The sequence below is a fragment of the Miniopterus natalensis genome, chromosome 4 (assembly GCF_054644295.1).
Source record: "Miniopterus natalensis isolate mMinNat1 chromosome 4, mMinNat1.hap1, whole genome shotgun sequence".
Classification (NCBI taxonomy): Eukaryota; Metazoa; Chordata; class Mammalia; order Chiroptera; family Miniopteridae; genus Miniopterus; species Miniopterus natalensis.
The window spans coordinates 56286413-56304287 of NC_142084.1; the positions used below are offsets into that span (position 1 = coordinate 56286413).

The 17875-nt window shown below is 39.1% G+C and overlaps 1 protein-coding gene across 3 annotated transcripts in view; it reads left to right on the plus strand.

Annotated features, from left to right (window-relative positions):
• GALNT7 (polypeptide N-acetylgalactosaminyltransferase 7) overlaps positions 1 to 17875 on the plus strand; it is a 114923-nt gene that overhangs the window by 80311 nt on the left and 16737 nt on the right. Inside the window, exons 3-8 of one of the 3 annotated variants that reach the window (XM_087816553.1) lie at positions 7007 to 7173; positions 11162 to 11292; positions 11537 to 11616; positions 13790 to 13972; positions 14111 to 14293; positions 17068 to 17185. In XM_087816553.1, the coding sequence (XP_087672679.1) occupies positions 7007 to 7173; positions 11162 to 11292; positions 11537 to 11616; positions 13790 to 13972; positions 14111 to 14293; positions 17068 to 17185 (862 nt within the window). The remainder of the gene's footprint in view (positions 1 to 7006; positions 7174 to 11161; positions 11293 to 11536; positions 11617 to 13789; positions 13973 to 14110; positions 14294 to 17067; positions 17186 to 17875) is intronic. The other 2 variants (XM_087816552.1, XM_087816551.1) reach the window with 2 other exon arrangements.

Here is a 17875-nt window from a genome sequence, read left to right on the forward strand (position 1 = left end):
TAATAACAAGCTGGTATCCGGAGGGAAAAAACTGGCAGGAGTGAAACGCAGGCACCTTGAATATAATTTGCAAATCCTTCCAATATCCTACTATTGAATCAAAATGAGAATGGGTATAAATAGTAATGTTTTTTGAAAATGTGCCCTAGCTTCTTAGAATAGATGCCTTCCAGCAAAGTCATCGACAGAGTGAATGCCAGAGTTTGGTCTAATTCTCTTAGTAAGGTGGAGCTCCGGTTGGAGGGAAAGCCATGCTGTGATTGTTTTCATAAGAAAAGAAGTGTCAGGGGTTTTTGCTGATTATGAAGCTGCCAAATAATGTTCTGTTCACTTGTAGCAAACTTGAGTAGCATTTTTATTTTAAAATATTTTGCAAGAGGAAAGTTTTTATGTTTAACAGACCATTTTAAAAAAGAAAACAAAAATCACCCAAGTACCCAAATAGGATTTTTTTTTTAACATAGACATTCCGCATGGATGACCACAATTGATTTCACCAGTGCTTTATTTTGGGATATTTGGATTGTTTCCAGTTCCTCACTATTATAGACAGTGCTGTGATGAACAAGCCTGTGGCTCTATCTTTGTGCCCACCATTGATTATTTCAATAGGACAGACTCCTGGTGGAACTGCTAGATCAAAGGATTAAAAACTGTTTCCTTTGCATCGTTAGTATTTCTTTGAGTCTGGAGTCTCTCATCCATTGTCCGCCATCTCCCTGGCCCACACTGGTCTGTCAGCTTTCACCTCACAGAGATTTGTTTTGCCCTTTCCCATTTTTCTCTTTCTTTCCGTGATAGTCTCCCTTGCATATGGCCTGTCTGTAGCCCTATTAGAATCCCAGGGACTCTGGAGAAAAGGTGACAGATTGATAACATACTGTCTCAAGATGGCCATTGACTGTACGAAACCTCACTTATAATGGTCTCATGTGTTCTGTCCTTGTGTTCCTTGCCAGATTTCAGTGAACTAAAATGTTTTCCAAAATTGTGGTTTGAGATTTCCTGGCATCTCCCTTCCTTAGGGTCAGAGTTAACATACTCTTTCAGTTTTTACCTTTTAATTCCATCCCATTTTGGGGCCATAAACCTTTTGATAACGTAACTCCAACTCACTTTTGTGACTCATTAGCCTCAAGAGGATTTGATTTTCTGGAAAATTACAGTAAAGCAAAGATGTAAGAGAGAAGTAAAGATAATTTAGTTAATGCAGGAAAAGAGGCAGACTGCTTTAATGATTTCTTGAAATGCTATCACCAAATTTTCTCCTCAGCGATATTTATTAAGGATCTCATATCTATCAATTATGTTACATGCTAAATGAACACCCTGGCTTCTAATACCTTTAACAAGATAAATTACTAAATATAGTTAATGTATTCTTATTAGCCCCAGAATTGCCTGTTCTGTGAATTAATAAATGCTAACCATTATAGATTTGTACTCTTTTCCATATCTATATTCAGAGTTTTATAGTTGAGAGAGTCTTCAAAAAATGATCTAGTGCATCTCTTCATTTTGCTATAGAAACATTAGTATCAATCAGTGTTTAAGACTTCCATAGGTAAATATTTTCTGTGGCTGATATTGGTACTCCTTCGATATCTAACAATTCTCTGCTGGGAAATTATTTACTGATTCCAACCTAACATTCCCGTGCTACCTCTGTAAGTCCATACTTTTTCTCCAAAAGGCAGAATTTGCTTTTGGAAATACAAGTCGTCCATATGGTCAATATGATTTCCTTATTGTAGCGAGAATACATTGAGAAGACTTACAATCTCTCACTGAGTGATGGAACATGGAATAGGAGATGACTCAATAAACATTTCAAGGAATGTTTGCAAAGTGTGATTTTCAAATCTGTGTTGAACTTAAATTCCCAACTTGGTCTATGCACAACTGTTTTTACTGACTTATGTTTTGGTATAACGCCGTTGGCCTCCACTGACAGCCTCCATGAAAGACAGCCCGGTGAAACTCATTACTGCATCTACCATAAGGAAGTCCCCTAGAAGAAAGTCCCATCTGGTCTTCACACCACGAGTATTGTACTTCCTCTGAACAACTGGGTTTTTAAACCAGGTTTCCCTGCTAGAAAATTCAGGCCAAACCGTGGCCTACCCATAAGAAATATGGAGGCAGGGGGCACCCCAGGCCACCGTATTGCCCAACTCAGGGTGGTGCCGTGCACAGTGTAATCTTTGTGAACCGTGCCCCAGAATTATGTACACAGGAGTCCTTGACCCCCAGGTATGCATTTTTAATACCTCATTCTTGATTCCTCGTTTGTTCCTCAATCTTTCTTTAGCCATATTTTCCCCCTCCTACATTTACTTTTTGTAATACTGCGTGTTTCTGTAAACTGCCTGAAGTTCTTTGTGGAACAAGGTGCAGCACAAATTAATAACTAAGTAACAGGTGCAAACCTGTACTGGTTCAGTCTGTTCCATCCTGCCATAGCCCCCAGTCTTGATCCTTAATCCTATCGGTGGTGGTTTCAGCTGAAATTTATTGGTGTTTGATAAGCTGATACTTCTGTAAAATTAGACTCTGGTATGCAAGCTCATTTGAAACGAGAGTCCAATATAGCTATAAACATATGGCTCACGCTGTGAAATGTTCCTTTTCCTTTCCCAGGGAGTTTTGAAGAAATGTACAAGAACATATGTCCAGTCCTAGGATTCCCTGCCAGAATTTTTTTCTAAATTGTGGTTTGACATTTTAGATCATTAAGTGGACACATCTGTCTGAGTATGTTGGCCTTTTCAAAAAAAAGAATATTTGAAGACAGCAACCCAATGACATAGTTCAACACTGTTAGTTTGCCCCAAGGTATTTAGTATTCTCAGCCCTTAAAATCAGGCAGAAATCCACAGTGCTGTGTGCAGTCATTTTGTTAGTGGCCATGTATTCCCTGGGTACTGAGTGAAAACAAGGAATTCACTTTCCTGTTTTCTTTAAGCACGTATTTGTGAGTAATTCTTAGTAAAACAGTGGTTTAGGGGAAAGAACCTTAGAGTCAAAAGTTTAAGTCTTGCCTCTGTCCCTGTGGCTTTGAGTAAATCATATACACTAATGGAGCCTCAGCCTCCTTATGTACAAAATAAATAATACTAATGCCTGTCCCACCTACCTCACAGGGTTACTGTGAGACTCAGATGTGTGCCAAAGTGCTTTGGACACTCGAAGAGCTATTAGAACTGCATTTCCCTAGTCTGGGATAGAATGATATTATGATAAATAATAGCAAAAACACTATTTATTTGGCTCCACTGGGCTAGAATTTTAGCTCCCTCAAACTTTCCCAACTAGTTCTGGGCGGCAGCTGGGATTGTTGACCACATGCTTGGGAATGCATTGTGGTCATGGATTCTTCACAGGCCGGCTTTCGTGTTCTCTGTGGCTCATGGCAGCGGCCTTTCCATTGTGTCCCCGCAGCCAGTGCTGACTAACTTCTTGGCCTGAGGTCCCTGATGCCATAATGTCTTCACCAAAGGGGCATATAGTCATCCTTATATAATCACTCTTGACACCTGTGAACTGTAATGTTCTCTCCTACATCCCCCTAGTATCTCAAAATGGGGACAAACACCGCCCCCCCGCCCCCCGACCAATAGCTGGTTGACTTGGCAGGACCCGCAATGAGAGGCAGCACCCGCAGGATGGCTGAGATGCAGGCATTCTCTAAAGCCATACCCAAAGTTTTCTGCCCCAGAGTTTGTGCGCATTATTTAAGGTTGCTGCAGAGACCACATGCTGAGTGGCCCAGGGTGGGGTGAGCCTTTAGGAAGCCTCTGGCTCTTTCTGACCTGTGAATTCCAACCACTCTGTGTCTGTGCTTGAGGATCGTTGGCAGCTGAGCTGTCGTGGCTAACGACTGGACAGCTGTCTCCTACTGACTGAAGGGGTGCCAGGAGACTGGCCGCCTTAGAGAAGGCTAGAGAAAATGAAAATAAATACAGGTTCCAGCTTTTCAGACAGCCCTAGTCACAAGAGGCCACAAGTGGTCTAGGCAGATAACGGTGCTATTCTTTGTTACGTAAGCTACATAAAGCGATGGTTTTTGTAGTTCTTTTGTACCAGAGCCCATTCCTTTAAGTGCGGCATCCTATTCTCGGTTGGTTTTCCTTCTTAGAACATATTGGAAATTCTATGCCAGTAAAGTGAGAGAAATGATGCAAAATAGGGGGTTTTACCTCAAAACCATGGGTGCTTCTTTCCATACTAAGTCTTAACATCAAGGTTTTGTATATGATAAGCTGTACTGTGTGCTCTACCCAGTGGCCTCATCTCAAAACAGAAAATCAGAAAAGTGTTCCCTGGGGCTCCATATGGATTACAGTTTGTTGGAGGGGTGGGGATTATTACCCCTACCCATCTAAAAATCAGACATGCCTTGCTCTGCCCAGGTTGGTTTCTCTCCAGAAACTCATCTTCTTTCAAGATCTGCATTCCTCCACTACTGCATTTTTGAGCTTGTTATTCTGAAAGAGCATTTGCCCCTCTCAACTTTGGAAAGCCCTCTTTGTTTAGCTGGTTGTTGAAGGGTGGCATGCCCCACCATTCCTTCCCCATTCCTGGGTATCTCCTAGCCAAAAAAGGGCAAGGAAGAGGCGGAGGGAAGGGTGCACTCATCACGTAACAACAAGCTCTACAGGTCAGTGTCAGTATCAATTCTTAGATCCTAGATCAATTTTTAGCCATTCATATATATAGCTAGTATTTTTTATAGGCATAGCTAGTATTTTTTTCTCTCTTTCATGTTTAACAAGATTTCTTATAAACTCAATATAGCCTCAGTTTATTTCCTGGCTTCAAGACTTACTAGCTGTGTGATCTTAGGTGAGTCATTTATCTCTGAGCCTCGGTTCCCTCATCTGTAAAATGGGAGATTAACAGCACTAACCTCATAGTGGTGTTGGCAGGTTAAATAAGTTAATAAGAGTAAAGCAAATAGAATAGTGCCTGGCACATAATAGGTATAGGCTGTTATTTGCTATTATACAGCAAATGCCCTTCCTTGTAATTTTTTCTCTTTAACTTGCGCTTATTTCTCATAGTTCAATTATAGCACCCAAAGATACAGATTTTCCATCTACTTACTTTTAAAGTTCTCTCATAATTTCTGAATCATATGCACACAATTCATTCTTGTGCTTTTATCTTTCCTCCCAACTTCCCACTTCTTCCAGTTGGTCTTCCTTCTTATTAGAACATAATACAAATTCTATGCTGGTAAAAGGAGAGAAATGATGCAAAATAGACCACTTCTTTGGTCTCAGTACTTTTTTTATCATCATTTTGGTGTCACTCTCCAGTGCTGGCACTGGGAGGCCTTCCTGATCACAAGTCTTGAGGCTAAGTGGGGTCCACTAGTTATATGCACCCTGGTTTTCCCACCAACGCACTTAGGGGAAGTACAAATATTTGCTCCATGTTCTGTGACCTCTGTAGGACTGTGAGCTCATAAGAGCAGAGACCATGTGCGTCTCCCTCAGTGCCGTGGCTCCAGTTCCCAGCTCAGAGCACAGGCATAGTAGGCACTGACTACTTACTCACTCAGTGAGAAAATGCAGATGGATTACCAGACTCAGTCTATGTTTCTATACAAACAGCCTCTAAGAACACAATTTGGAACAATTTTGAAAGGTAAATAATCACCTGGAGAAAAGGTTGTCTCCATCTATTTTGGGCCAGGCCCTATTTTAGAAAATAGTTACTATTCTAAATGCTGATGTAGGTTGCCAGGCTGATAATGTGAATTATTGCTTTTATGGTTTTAAATTTAGTCTTGGGAACAAGCTTGTTACTAAGTCATGGAAAGCTTTGGGAAGAATAGAAAAAGCTTTCCCTTCCACTTATCAAGGAGAAAGGTTAATAGGCTCCAAACACTAGCTCTGAAAATTAAGTCCTGCAAAAGGAACCTGGGTCTCAAATCGTTCTCATTAGTCTGTCTTGTTCTTACTATTTTTTTCTCCCCCCATAACCAACCAAAAAATATATAATATGTGGGTATACGTACACAAAGGATTATATACACACAAAGATACATATGTGAATATGCATATATGTATCTCAGTTCTGTGAAACTCACTGAACCTATCCTGGCTCCTTGAGTCTTCATCAGGCCCAGAAAAAGGCTTCTGGCAACTTTAATCTTGTTACAGTTTCAAATAGTTCTGTGTAGAATAGCAAAAGATGCTTCTTTAGCCAATCTAGTAACTGTAAACGAATATAAGATCTTTGTTTATTCATTCAAGTTAAGTTAATTTTTGAATGCCTGCTACATGTCACAGTTCCACCTTAAAATTATTTTCTTAATATTTTAGCCATATCAGAATAGGATAATTTCAAGCAAATTTATATAGTGGTTTATTCACAGCAAGTGAAATAAATGCCTTGCACCAGAAACCCAAGTTTTAAAAAGGAAAATAAACTGCCCAGCCGGCGTGGCTCAGAGGTTGAGCATCGATATAAGATCAAGGAGATCGAGGTTTGATTCCTCGTCAGGGCACATGCCTGGGTTGTGGGCTTGATCCCCAGTGGGGGGCATGCAAGAGGCAACTGATCAATAACTTTTTCATCATTGATGTTTCTCTCTCCCTCTCTCCCTCTTTCTGAAATCAACAGACTTTTTTTATTTTAAAAAAATAAAAAGGAAAATAAACTGATCTCTAAGTCATGAAGAAAAACAAAAACCTGATACCTGTAAGTATGTTAAGCATCTATCTCAGCTGAGAAGTATAAATTCACAAATTACTTCTCTATCACATAAAAAGTGCTAGTTGGTTAGGAAGTAGCTTTGTCTATGAATAACTTCATCTCAGAGCAGGTTGTCTCTTCTATCGTGTGTTTCTGTAAAATATAAAAGGTTGTATTTCATTTACTTACCTCAGTTAAGTCAATTATATTTATTCCAATCAGAAAACATACTCATAATGAGTTTGGTGCCAAGCATTATAGATGAACCCTAAATAAATATGATGACATTTTCCTTTTGCAGATGCAAGTATTGGCATTATGACGAAAACCTGCTCACTTCCAGCATTGTCATTGTCTTCCACAATGAAGGATGGTCAACCCTCATTAGAACAGTCCACAGTGTAATTAAAAGGACTCCAAGGAAATATTTAGCAGAAATTGTGTTAATTGATGATTTCAGCAATAAAGGTAATGGCTATAGAATTGATATTTTATCCATAAAATAAGTTAATTACGAGTAATTGCACAAATGTGATGTCAAAATAGTCTTTAAAAAGTAATAGTTAGCATCTATTGATAGCATCTGTTATCAACAAGTGGGCGCTGTACCAAGCATTGTGTAATAATTTTGTTTTATCCTGACCGTAAGTCTTACAATGGATATTGTTATTATCTTCATTTTACACATGAGGCTCTGAAATGTTAAGTAACTTAGCAACAGTCACATAGATAGTAATTAATAGCTGGAATCAGATCTACAGGCTCATAAGTCCGTGTATTTAACCACTACTTTACGCTATACCAATTCTTTGGGCCTTGGATTTTGCAAAAATTTAGTCATCGAGGTAATTTATTGAAAGACTGAAAAAATGTAATGTATATTGTAATACCACCTGATGCTCCATCCATAGTTGTCAAACTGAAATCCATTTACCTATTTAATAGCCTGTATTTTGCATTTTAACAATGATTCAATTGAATTGACCAGAAACCATGGACTATTTTTATTTATAATAGAAAATATCCACTAAAATTTATCTTGTTCAATATTTGATTTAGTATATTGAATAAAAGGAAATTGTATTTTTTTTAAGGAGCTAACGATTGTAGCATTTAGGGAGGCATTAGTTAGTCTTGATTCAACTTGGCAAGAGAGATTGACCATTGATTTTTCCCAATAAGTGGGTTTAAATTAACATTTTTTTTTTTCTTTAACTAGATAAATTATTGTAAGCTGAATATGTCTTCTTAATGACATGAGTATCAAAAGATACTGAGCCGGGCAGCTCAGTTGGTTGGAGCATCCTCCCGTATGCCAACAGGTTGCAGGTCCGATTCCCGGTGGGGCCTGTGCAGGAGGCGGCTCATCGATGTTTCTCTCCCTCTCTCTCTCCCCCTCTCCCTGCCTCTCTCTCTCAAGATCAGTGAAAGCATAACCTTGGGTGAGGATTGAGGAACAACAACAACAACAAAAGTTAAAAAATATACATACCATTCCTGTCTCAAGATAAATACAGGCGGGGCAAATGTAGGTTTACAGTTGTTCATATGGAAAATAATACAATAATTAATAAATAACAATACAAGAATAAACTCTGTGTTTCACATACCCACAACTGTAAACCTACGTTGGCCCCACCCTGTACTTAAAAATGTTTCACAGTGATATTGTTTGTACCAATAATATTTTAAATTTAGAAAAATCTAAATCTATAAAAATGACTGAGAAATCTCATGTCTGATTGTTCTGATTTTAAGAAGCCCTATGTTATTAGCACAAGTAAAATCTTAGCATATTCTAAAAATAATAAAAATTGTGAAGATACACCAAAAGGTGTCTGCTGTACAAAAATACCTCCTTAGCCCCAGCAAAGGGGAACAGAAATTTGGACTTAAGGGGTTTTTGGTCCATTTCACTTGAATTATTATTATTATTATTTTTTTTGTGATCAGAGCTTCTATTACAAACCTCTAATACTTAGTCTCTTGTCACACATTGTAAAATCAGTCACATGCAGGGTCTGCTTAGCTTACAGCATTCGGAAGTATAGAGGGCTTTAATTAATTTGTCCAATTTCAGAACCACCTTACAATCTGTCAGTCCCATCCTCAGCAAAAGAATCTAGTCTTTGGTAAATCTGACTGGAGTGAAAATTTGTTTTGCTCTTTTCTCCAGTAGATTCAGAAAGTCGAACTTTGAGTTGTAAGTTTTCTTTTAAAGACAAAATACCTAACTGACATAAAACCTCACAAAGGAGCTGGCTGCTAACACTTGGGCTCTGGATAGTAGTCTCCTCTCAAAACAAGGTTTGGGCCTTTACATAGCGCACACCCCTGTACACGTGCCTGTCAGCCACCTGAGCCTGGGTGAGGGCAAGGTAGCATGCACCCCACTCAGTGGCTTGTCACGGCAAAGGGGTGTAGGACTGTTCTCCTCGCTCCTGCTGCGCTGCGCGTTCCCGGTGGGGCAGCCCTGCCCGCCCCACACCTTCGCTGCAGGGCCCAGGCTGGAGGAGCAGCCTGATCTCAGGCACTGCCCGCCAAAGAGGCCGAGGGAGTGAAGAGACCTGGTGGCACCCCAGTGGGGTTTTAACAGTTCCCCTCGTCAGACCTCAGGTCATCCCCACACCCTTCTCATCCGCCGGGGCAAGTCACATGGCCCAGCCTGACATCGGTGGGCTGGGGAGGATAATCACCCCCCAAGGAAAGGGGGTGAATACTTCGAACATTAATATAGCACAGTCTGCCGTAGGACGAGATCCCAAAGAAGCCAGAAATCATTTGACTCACCAACTCCCCTTTGGGGCCATCTTTTCCAAGCATCTAAATTTGAAAAGGCCATCAACTTGTTTCTGACCGTAAAAAATTTGTTACAGATTTATTTAGACTACATATCCAGAAAAGCACCTAATATAATTCAGAAGGGGCTTAAAAACAAACAAACAAAACCAGGGCTGTACTGGGCTAAAAAAAGGGGGGAGGGGAAGGTAAGAGGTTTTTAAGAACATTTAAGTTGAAGGGAAAATTATTTAGATTTTCTGGGGGAAAATATATAATTTAGCATGAGAATTTTGTTTATAATTGTCATTAAAACTGGATGTCAAAATAGAAAAGGGGAAATTTTTTTCTTCTCAACTTTTAATATCCATGTGTGGGTGTCTTGATAATTATAAGTTCCGTAAAAATGAGTAAAGTATTAAGTACAGTCTGATTTGTCCATTTAACCACTAGCTTATCACTAAGTACAGCTATATTTTCGTCTCTTTTTGTATTCATGGACCAAAATTTTAAACAATTTAAAAATTTTTGTGTCCACAAGAAACATCTTTAAGGATCCAGGAGCTAGTTGTGGCTGTGATGAGCCAATTTCATGGGCTTATAGTGATACAAACAAAAACTGTTCTCTTGCAACTGGGAAGCCAAGATGGAAACTGGCAAATGTATCATTTTTATAACACAAAATTTTCTCTATCAAAATTGAAAATATATATTATTTATTTATTATGTATAAATATTATACAGTGTATAAATTATATACTATATAATTTATATACTATACAATTTAAAATTGTATATATTATATAAATGTGTAAGTATTTACTTGTAAATATATGTACATACATACTCCTGTTGAAGCTTAAAATGCAGAGAAAATGGATCTCTCGATTGTTTTTTGCCAACTTGAGTGGAAATATATTCATTACACCAAGAATACAACCTGGGGCACTGATTATATTTGGAGAAAGATGGCCCAGCAACAAATGTTTACCTATATCCTTTGTGGATTTCAAAGAAGTCATACAATGTTATTTATAAGCAGTGTATCTTCAGAAATCCTGAACTATTGCTTCTGCCAAAAGCAAACAAAATACTATGCCTGAAAGCTTTTAGATATGACATTAACATGTGAATTTTTAAGTTTTTAATTTTTTTAATTTAATTTTTTTTAACTTTTATGTCAATTGGCATAGTCATCATTTATTTAGTGTTTAGAGAAATGTTTGATCACTCTCAGGCTAACCAGTTCTCTGTAAGCATATTAAGTTCAAAATTTTTTAAGTTTTTTAAAATATGTTTTTATTGATTTTAAAGAGAGAGGAAGGGAAAGGGAGAGAGAGAGAGAAACATTGATCAGCTGCCTCCTGCATGCCCCCTACTGGGGATCGAGCCCACAACCTGGACATGTACCCTGGTTGAAATTGAACCAGTGACCTTCTGGCACATGGGACAGTGCTCAACCAACTGAGCCACACTGGCCAGGGCATATTAAGCTGAAAATTTAATCCAAATAATAACCATCACCTTACTTCCCTATAGATTAAACATTTAACCTGGCCTGTGTAAAATCATTGACTGCCTAAATTATCTTTGCCTGTCCCTGTTTTTTGAGAAAAATAAGTTTAATTGGTATATACAAAAATGTAATTCAAATGCTGATTGAATTTTTTATTCACAGAACACTTAAAAAAAAAACTAGATGACTATATTGCACAGTGGAATGGCCTAGTGAAGGTATTTCGAAATGAGAGAAGAGAAGGTTTGATTCAAGCACGAAGTATTGGTGCCCAGAAAGCTAAACTTGGACAGGTAGGAAACATTTCTTATTACTGATATGTACAATGTCATCATTTTGGATTTGGTAACTAAACGATCATATGCATTTTTAAGTGCCGTTTTGTTTTTAATTGAAATGAAAATGCTGGCCTAAAAGATAAAACTTGTATGTCAAAGTTGACTCTAATGCTAACTTATGTTAGCATCTGATTTTAAATTGTGTGTGGTGTATGATGTACCATATATGTGTTCTTTCACCCTGCCTCTTTTTTTTAAGGTTTTGATATACCTTGATGCCCACTGTGAGGTGGCAGTTAACTGGTATGCACCACTTGTAGCTCCCATTTCTAAAGACAGGTAACATTACCTTGCTTTTTTGCTTTCCTGGTTGAAAAGTAAACCTTGTTCTAGAAGGATAAATAACATTCTCATTCTTCTGATTCCAGTTCCATTCAGCAGATCATGTGTTCTGTTCTGAGTGTTATCACCCAGCTAGTTTTTTGCCCGAGTGGAGATAGGCTGATACTTGGGGCTGATTCAGATGCGGAGGTTAGGCATTTGGGATAAGCCTAGGGTGTCTGATTTGAGAATCACCTGTGGTTTAGAGACTTCCTCTAACTCCAAAAGCTTTCTCGAAGAGTAATATTAATTACTCCTTCTACACCATAGTAACTGTTCTAAAGATTTGAAGGCACAAGCTTTGGAATTATACCTATTGAGGTTTTTTTTTAATGCCCCTTTTAATTATTGCTCTAGATCAGGGGTGGGGAACGTCCGGCCCACGAAATCATTTGGTCTGGCCCTGCCAAGGCAACCGCAGGCGGGACTTGAAATTCAATAAATCTAGGAGCTTTTTTTCATAGCTAACTTTTAAATTGATAATTTTGTATGGCCCAAGAATGATGTTATAAATACCCAAATGGCCCTTGGCAGAAGAAAGGTTCCCAGCCCTGCTAGACAATAAGGAGCAGTTCATACTTGTGCCAGGGCTTTGGGATCCCAGAGAAACTTGAACGTTTAGAACCATACAATGGAAATGTGATGATCCCCATTAAATTTACAGAAATATGTGGAACAGTAGGAGGCAGCATTCATCTCCTAGTTCCAAAAGCCTTCCCCGCTTTTAGTCCAGAAGTCTGACTATTTCAGAATCTGTGCAAACAAGACATGGCCCTGTGGTGAATGGCAGGTGTCAGAGGAAGACCTTCAGAGGGTTTAATCATCAGAAGATGTAATGTGAAGGCCTCTTAGGAACACTTTTCACGTGCTGCCTGGTTTAATCCTCGCAGCACCCCTACAAGATAGGTACTATTAGCTCCATTGTACTGAAGAGGATACTGGGGCTTAGAGAAGGTAACTAATTTGCCCCAAACCAGACAGCAAATAAACTGTCAAACTGAGATCTCTCTGGGGCTCCTTACACTGCACCGTTTGTGAGGAAATCTGAGACTCATGAAAGGTGAGGAAAGAGAACCGTCACCTCTCCGGGTGGACACCAGCGGTCCCCTGGGGAGTGGGGATGTGGTTCTCCGCAGGATTCTGTGACGATCCCACACGAGCCACAGTGATTCTCCACTGTCCGTGGGAGGGACTCCGGAGGGAGTAACGCAGCCTCCTCAGACCCACCTCCACCGTGCCAAAGTTTTACGCCCCATATGTTTTGCTCTTCTCCTTGGTTTCTAGACATCTAAAATGCACCTTAACATGATTATGAAAAGCTATAATCTCCATTTTAGGAAATGCATTTTAAATCCTCTCTGATAAGATGAGCAAGGAAACAAGCAGGGGACCAATTTATCTTTGTAGAGTGGACTCTGCACCTAGTCGTAGAGTACTAGCATTTTCCTGAAGTCAAATGCAAGGGATTTTTTTGCTCCAAATACTCAGACCACACTTAAGTTCTTTAGGTTTTAAGGGTGTGTTTTTTTTCATGTTTTAAAAAGGCAGGAATCCTTGGGCGGGGGGGGGGGGGGGGCTGGCAATGAAAGCTGTTTTTTGCAATGAAAAGAAGTGCGGGGAAAAGATCAAGAAAAAGTACAGAAACAGATTTTCATAATAACGGCTTCCAAGGAAATAGAAAGCAACAAAGAGTTGGGAGAACTGCTAAAAATGTAGCAGGGATTATCTTTTTATGTACACACATGCACACGGAAACTTGTTTTATAAATGGAGGATTATGGAGGGAAAGTAACAGGCAGGAAAATCTTGTAAGCAATAGAGAACTACCAAGAAAGAGTTACCTGTAGGACCAAAGTGAAAATGAGAAAACACCGTTAAGCTAAAAGACGTGGCTCTCTGTCCCTGACATTTGTCTATAAGCCGAGGGATAAGTCTCCTCTATCCTTTCCTTATGAAAACAGACGCCTTGACTTTTACAGGACGTTCATTTACTTCTACTTCCCATTAGACATTTAAGTCCCCTGGTGCAAAACACACAAATCAATGACAAAAGGAAATAATTTAGCCAGGCATGCTAAACTAGTCAGTTTTGGGTTCTTAAATGCTTTCTCATTTTCTGTAAATGTTTCAGAACTACATGTACTGTGCCTCTAATAGATTACATAGATGGGAATGACTATTCCATTGAACCACAGCACGGTGGGGATGAAGATGGTTTTGCCAGAGGGGCCTGGGACTGGAGTTTACTGTGGAAACGTATTCCTCTAAGCCACAAGGAAAAGGCCAAAAGAAAGCATAAAACTGAACCTTATCGGTAAAGATTACTCCTTTTCTTACGTGGAATATTCTTCTAAGTCCTTTTTTTTTCCTTCCCCATGTGCTCATATATATATATGTGGGTCCATGCACACCGTTCCATTTCATCTTTGCCGCCATCATCAACACAATGCAGAACCATTTGCACTGTGCCGATCATAGATGTCATAAATGGCAACACATATGAAATTATACCCCAAGGGGGTGGTGACGAAGATGGGTATGCCCGAGGAGCATGGGATTGGAGTATGCTCTGGAAACGGGTGCCTCTGACCCCTCAAGAGAAGAGCATCAGAAAGACAAAAACTGAACCATATCGGTAATCACTAAATCACTTACATGTTTTCCTTTTCTCCAGTTGCTGCTAACCTATTAACCTCTTGCCGAGCTAAAACATTTGTTATTAAAACTGTAGATGTTGTCTTAGATTCTGAAGTCTCCTTTCCTCCCGCTATTTCACAGGTTTAAATTCACATTAACTTCTTTGTAATTGTTTCTTCCCTAAATTCACTTTTTTGGGGGGGCAGGGTAGGAATGTTATATGGCATTAGTTCCAAATTCAAGTGGAAAAAAGAAAAATTCTGTAAATTTACAATTCGTAAATTACTTGTAATCCAAGTGGCATATAATCCACTTTGATGCCTTGGATATAATGTTAGCGATGAAAACAATAGCAAGAAACTCGGGGTGGATTTTTTCTTCATTTTGTTTTATATGCTAACTCTTACAGACTACTTTTGTACCAGTTAAATCTGATGAATAAAAATACACGAGTTTGGCAAACGTTACATAGACTCCTTTATTGCTTCCTTCTCAGAAGAGCACTTGATTAAAAGGAAACTGTTCCAGAATCAGCCTTTGTCCTTCCTGTGGCTCTTCAAGTGGAATAGTGTATGCTGTTCTATTCTTTGGGGGCCTTTTAACTGTAACATTTGACTGTCTTTCAAAAGAGTGACTCCAAATGAAAAATGTTTGGTCAGATGTTAGAGTAGGCTTCTAAATGTGTCTACTTTTATTTTCCTGATCTTATGGTTCTGCTTTTGGTCTCTCTCTCTCCCTGTTACACTACTGATGATATAAGAACTCTGTTTTGGGAAGGTATTTCCAGTGTCACGCAGATGCTGGTGGGATCTGGGCATGTGACAATATCAAGATACTAAATGGCAAACATAAGGAAATTATAGAACTTTAAGCTTGATTTGACATTTTCCAAATTTCCCTTTGAAGTTCCTTTTCGGAATAGTTCAGGAATCTACTGCTTACCCACTTACCTGACTAACATAATTCTGGGAGAAAAAAATAAGGGGTAATGATTATATTTTTGTTTCTGACAATTCCATAGGGAAGTAAAGAATTTTTTTTAAGTGGGCTAGAAAAATTTAAGGGAGGTTTCCCTTTAAAAAACTCACTGGTTTTCATGTTAAGATGCATTTTCAAATATATACTGAGATAAGTGGGAATATGTTTAAAGATCAAAAAGGCAGAGTTATAATTGAGTAATTTTAAGTGGCAGTTAAATAAATGTGACATGAAAATATAACCAAAAATGTAATAGTGCTAATGTTTAGTGAATTAGGCAGTATACTCTAGGAAAAATAACTCATAAGAGAATAACTTTGCCCTGATGTGATTTTTCTTTAATATTGAAAATATTACTTGATTCATTATTTATCCACTCGACAAATATTTAATGAGTTCTTACTATGTGCCAGGCACTGCTTTGGGGGAATAAATTTTTAAAAGATTGGTTCCCTCGTGGCACTTAAAATATAGTGGGTGAGACAGAAATTAAACAGAAAACTACACCTATAACTCTGGAGCAGCAACTACAATAAGTGGTATGAAGAAAAATGGAATTTATGGAAAGGAGAACCTCAGCCAGCCTAGAGGATCCGGAACAGCCTCCTGGACAAAATGTCACTGGCGCTGAGACCTGAAGGATGAGGGTTCAACCCACTGGAGGAAGGGGAAGAACATTTCAGGAGAGGGAACAGCATGGGTGAAGGCCCTGAGACAGAAGGGAGTTTGGCAGGTGAGCTGGCTGAGCCTCCGAGTGGAGAGAGGCTGGAATCGGGGGACTCAAGCTGAGCCCACTCTGCCTGCGGTGCGATGAGACTTGGATGGGGGCAGAATAGAACAAAGGGCACAAGTTACGAAGTTACTGCAACAGTCCAGGCAGTGGTGGCTTGGTCTAGGATGGTAGCAGTGAAGGTGGAAAGAAACAGACAGATTCAAGTTCTATTTTCAAGGTAGAATTAAGAGGAATTAGTGATAGATTGAATATTAGGTGTGATGATGAAGCACATACTCTAACAGAGGCATCTTAAGAATGATGGTGCATTAATAATTAATTGTTCTGGGTGGGGGACTCAGGCAACAGAATCTAAGTTATTCCTCTGTCTCTTCTAATGATGGGAATGGCTTGTCCCTAAAAAGCTACCAAATCTTTTTTCTCTTGTCCCTAAAAAGTACCAAATTTAAGATTCCCTTCAAGAAGCCACACAGATTGCCCTTTTGCAGTCCTACCTCCTGGCATAGTAAATAGCTATGTCCAATTCCCCTGTGTCATTTCTGTGCTACATTTGCAAACCCTGAATGAACTGTGACTGTTCTAAGATGAATTACACCCATATTTGGCAAGCCCCTGAGCTATAAAATTAAAAAACGACAGACTACTTCCATGGTGTATGGTTTTGCTCATCCCATAATGACTTATGAATCATTGCAGGAGCAGTTAGCAGACCAGGGCTGTATGACTCAGTATTTTCAGGAGTGAAAGAGAAAATTCCGCTTTTACGAAATCTGAAGGCTTAATTTTTAAATCAACAAAGGAACCAAAGCTCCCTCTAATGGTGAAATGATGCAATGCTCTAATTTTTAATGAACTATATAATTTCATTTCAATTAAAAATTTCAGTAAATTCATTGAGGAATTATGAACAGATCGTTTTGCAAAGGTTTTATAATTTCTTAATGTTTGGCCATCACTTTTGTCTCTTCTATGCATTATCTAGATTGTATTCCAAAAAGGCTTGTTGTCTATTGGTGAAGGGGTTTGTCTTTAACAGTTACTAAAGTGTTTCTTTTTCTTAGGTCCCCAGCCATGGCTGGTGGATTATTTGCCATTGAACGAGAGTTCTTCTTTGAACTGGGTCTGTATGATCCAGGTCTCCAGATTTGGGGTGGTGAAAACTTCGAGATTTCATACAAGGTAACAGTTCATTTAAACAAATGGTGTTTTCTAAGTAGTGAATGACTTCTATGACTTTCAGGTAAAGGTTGTGCTCTTTGGGGAAAAAAACTTAGTACGTTTCTTTAAATTATAAGGAATGACTAACAAAAATGTATGCCTTTGGAGGGAAGCAGGCAGAATACAAGCTCCAAACTTGCAACATATTTACATGGCTCACCTGAAAATTGAGGCCAGCAGGCTTCAGAAATAAAAATACCTCATCCTTGCCCCACCCGCGGCTTCCTGTACATTGGATGGAGCCTTTTGTTATAGAAGCCCTTTGGGGAATTTGCATGTATTGGGGCCACATTTGACCATCAACTAACATAGTTAGCCTTTATTACAATAGGACATGACTCAGGACAGAAGCAGATCCCAATAATGACTGTGTGTCCTCAGACTGACAGTGCACCTGCCTCCCTGCAGCACCCCCATCACTGAGCCAGTCCTTGAGGACTAAAGGCTTCCATGCTCCAAAACCACCGCCTCACTTCCCAAAAGAAGGAAAAAGAACTATCACAGTTTGAGTTCAACAAATATGCATTACCTCATGTCTTAAATATCCAGTGCTTAGCACTGTAAGGGAGAAGAATAACTCAGTCTTTGCTCTCAAGGAACTTTCAGTCACTAAGAGATTAGAATTATACTTAAATTCATAATATGGTAAGA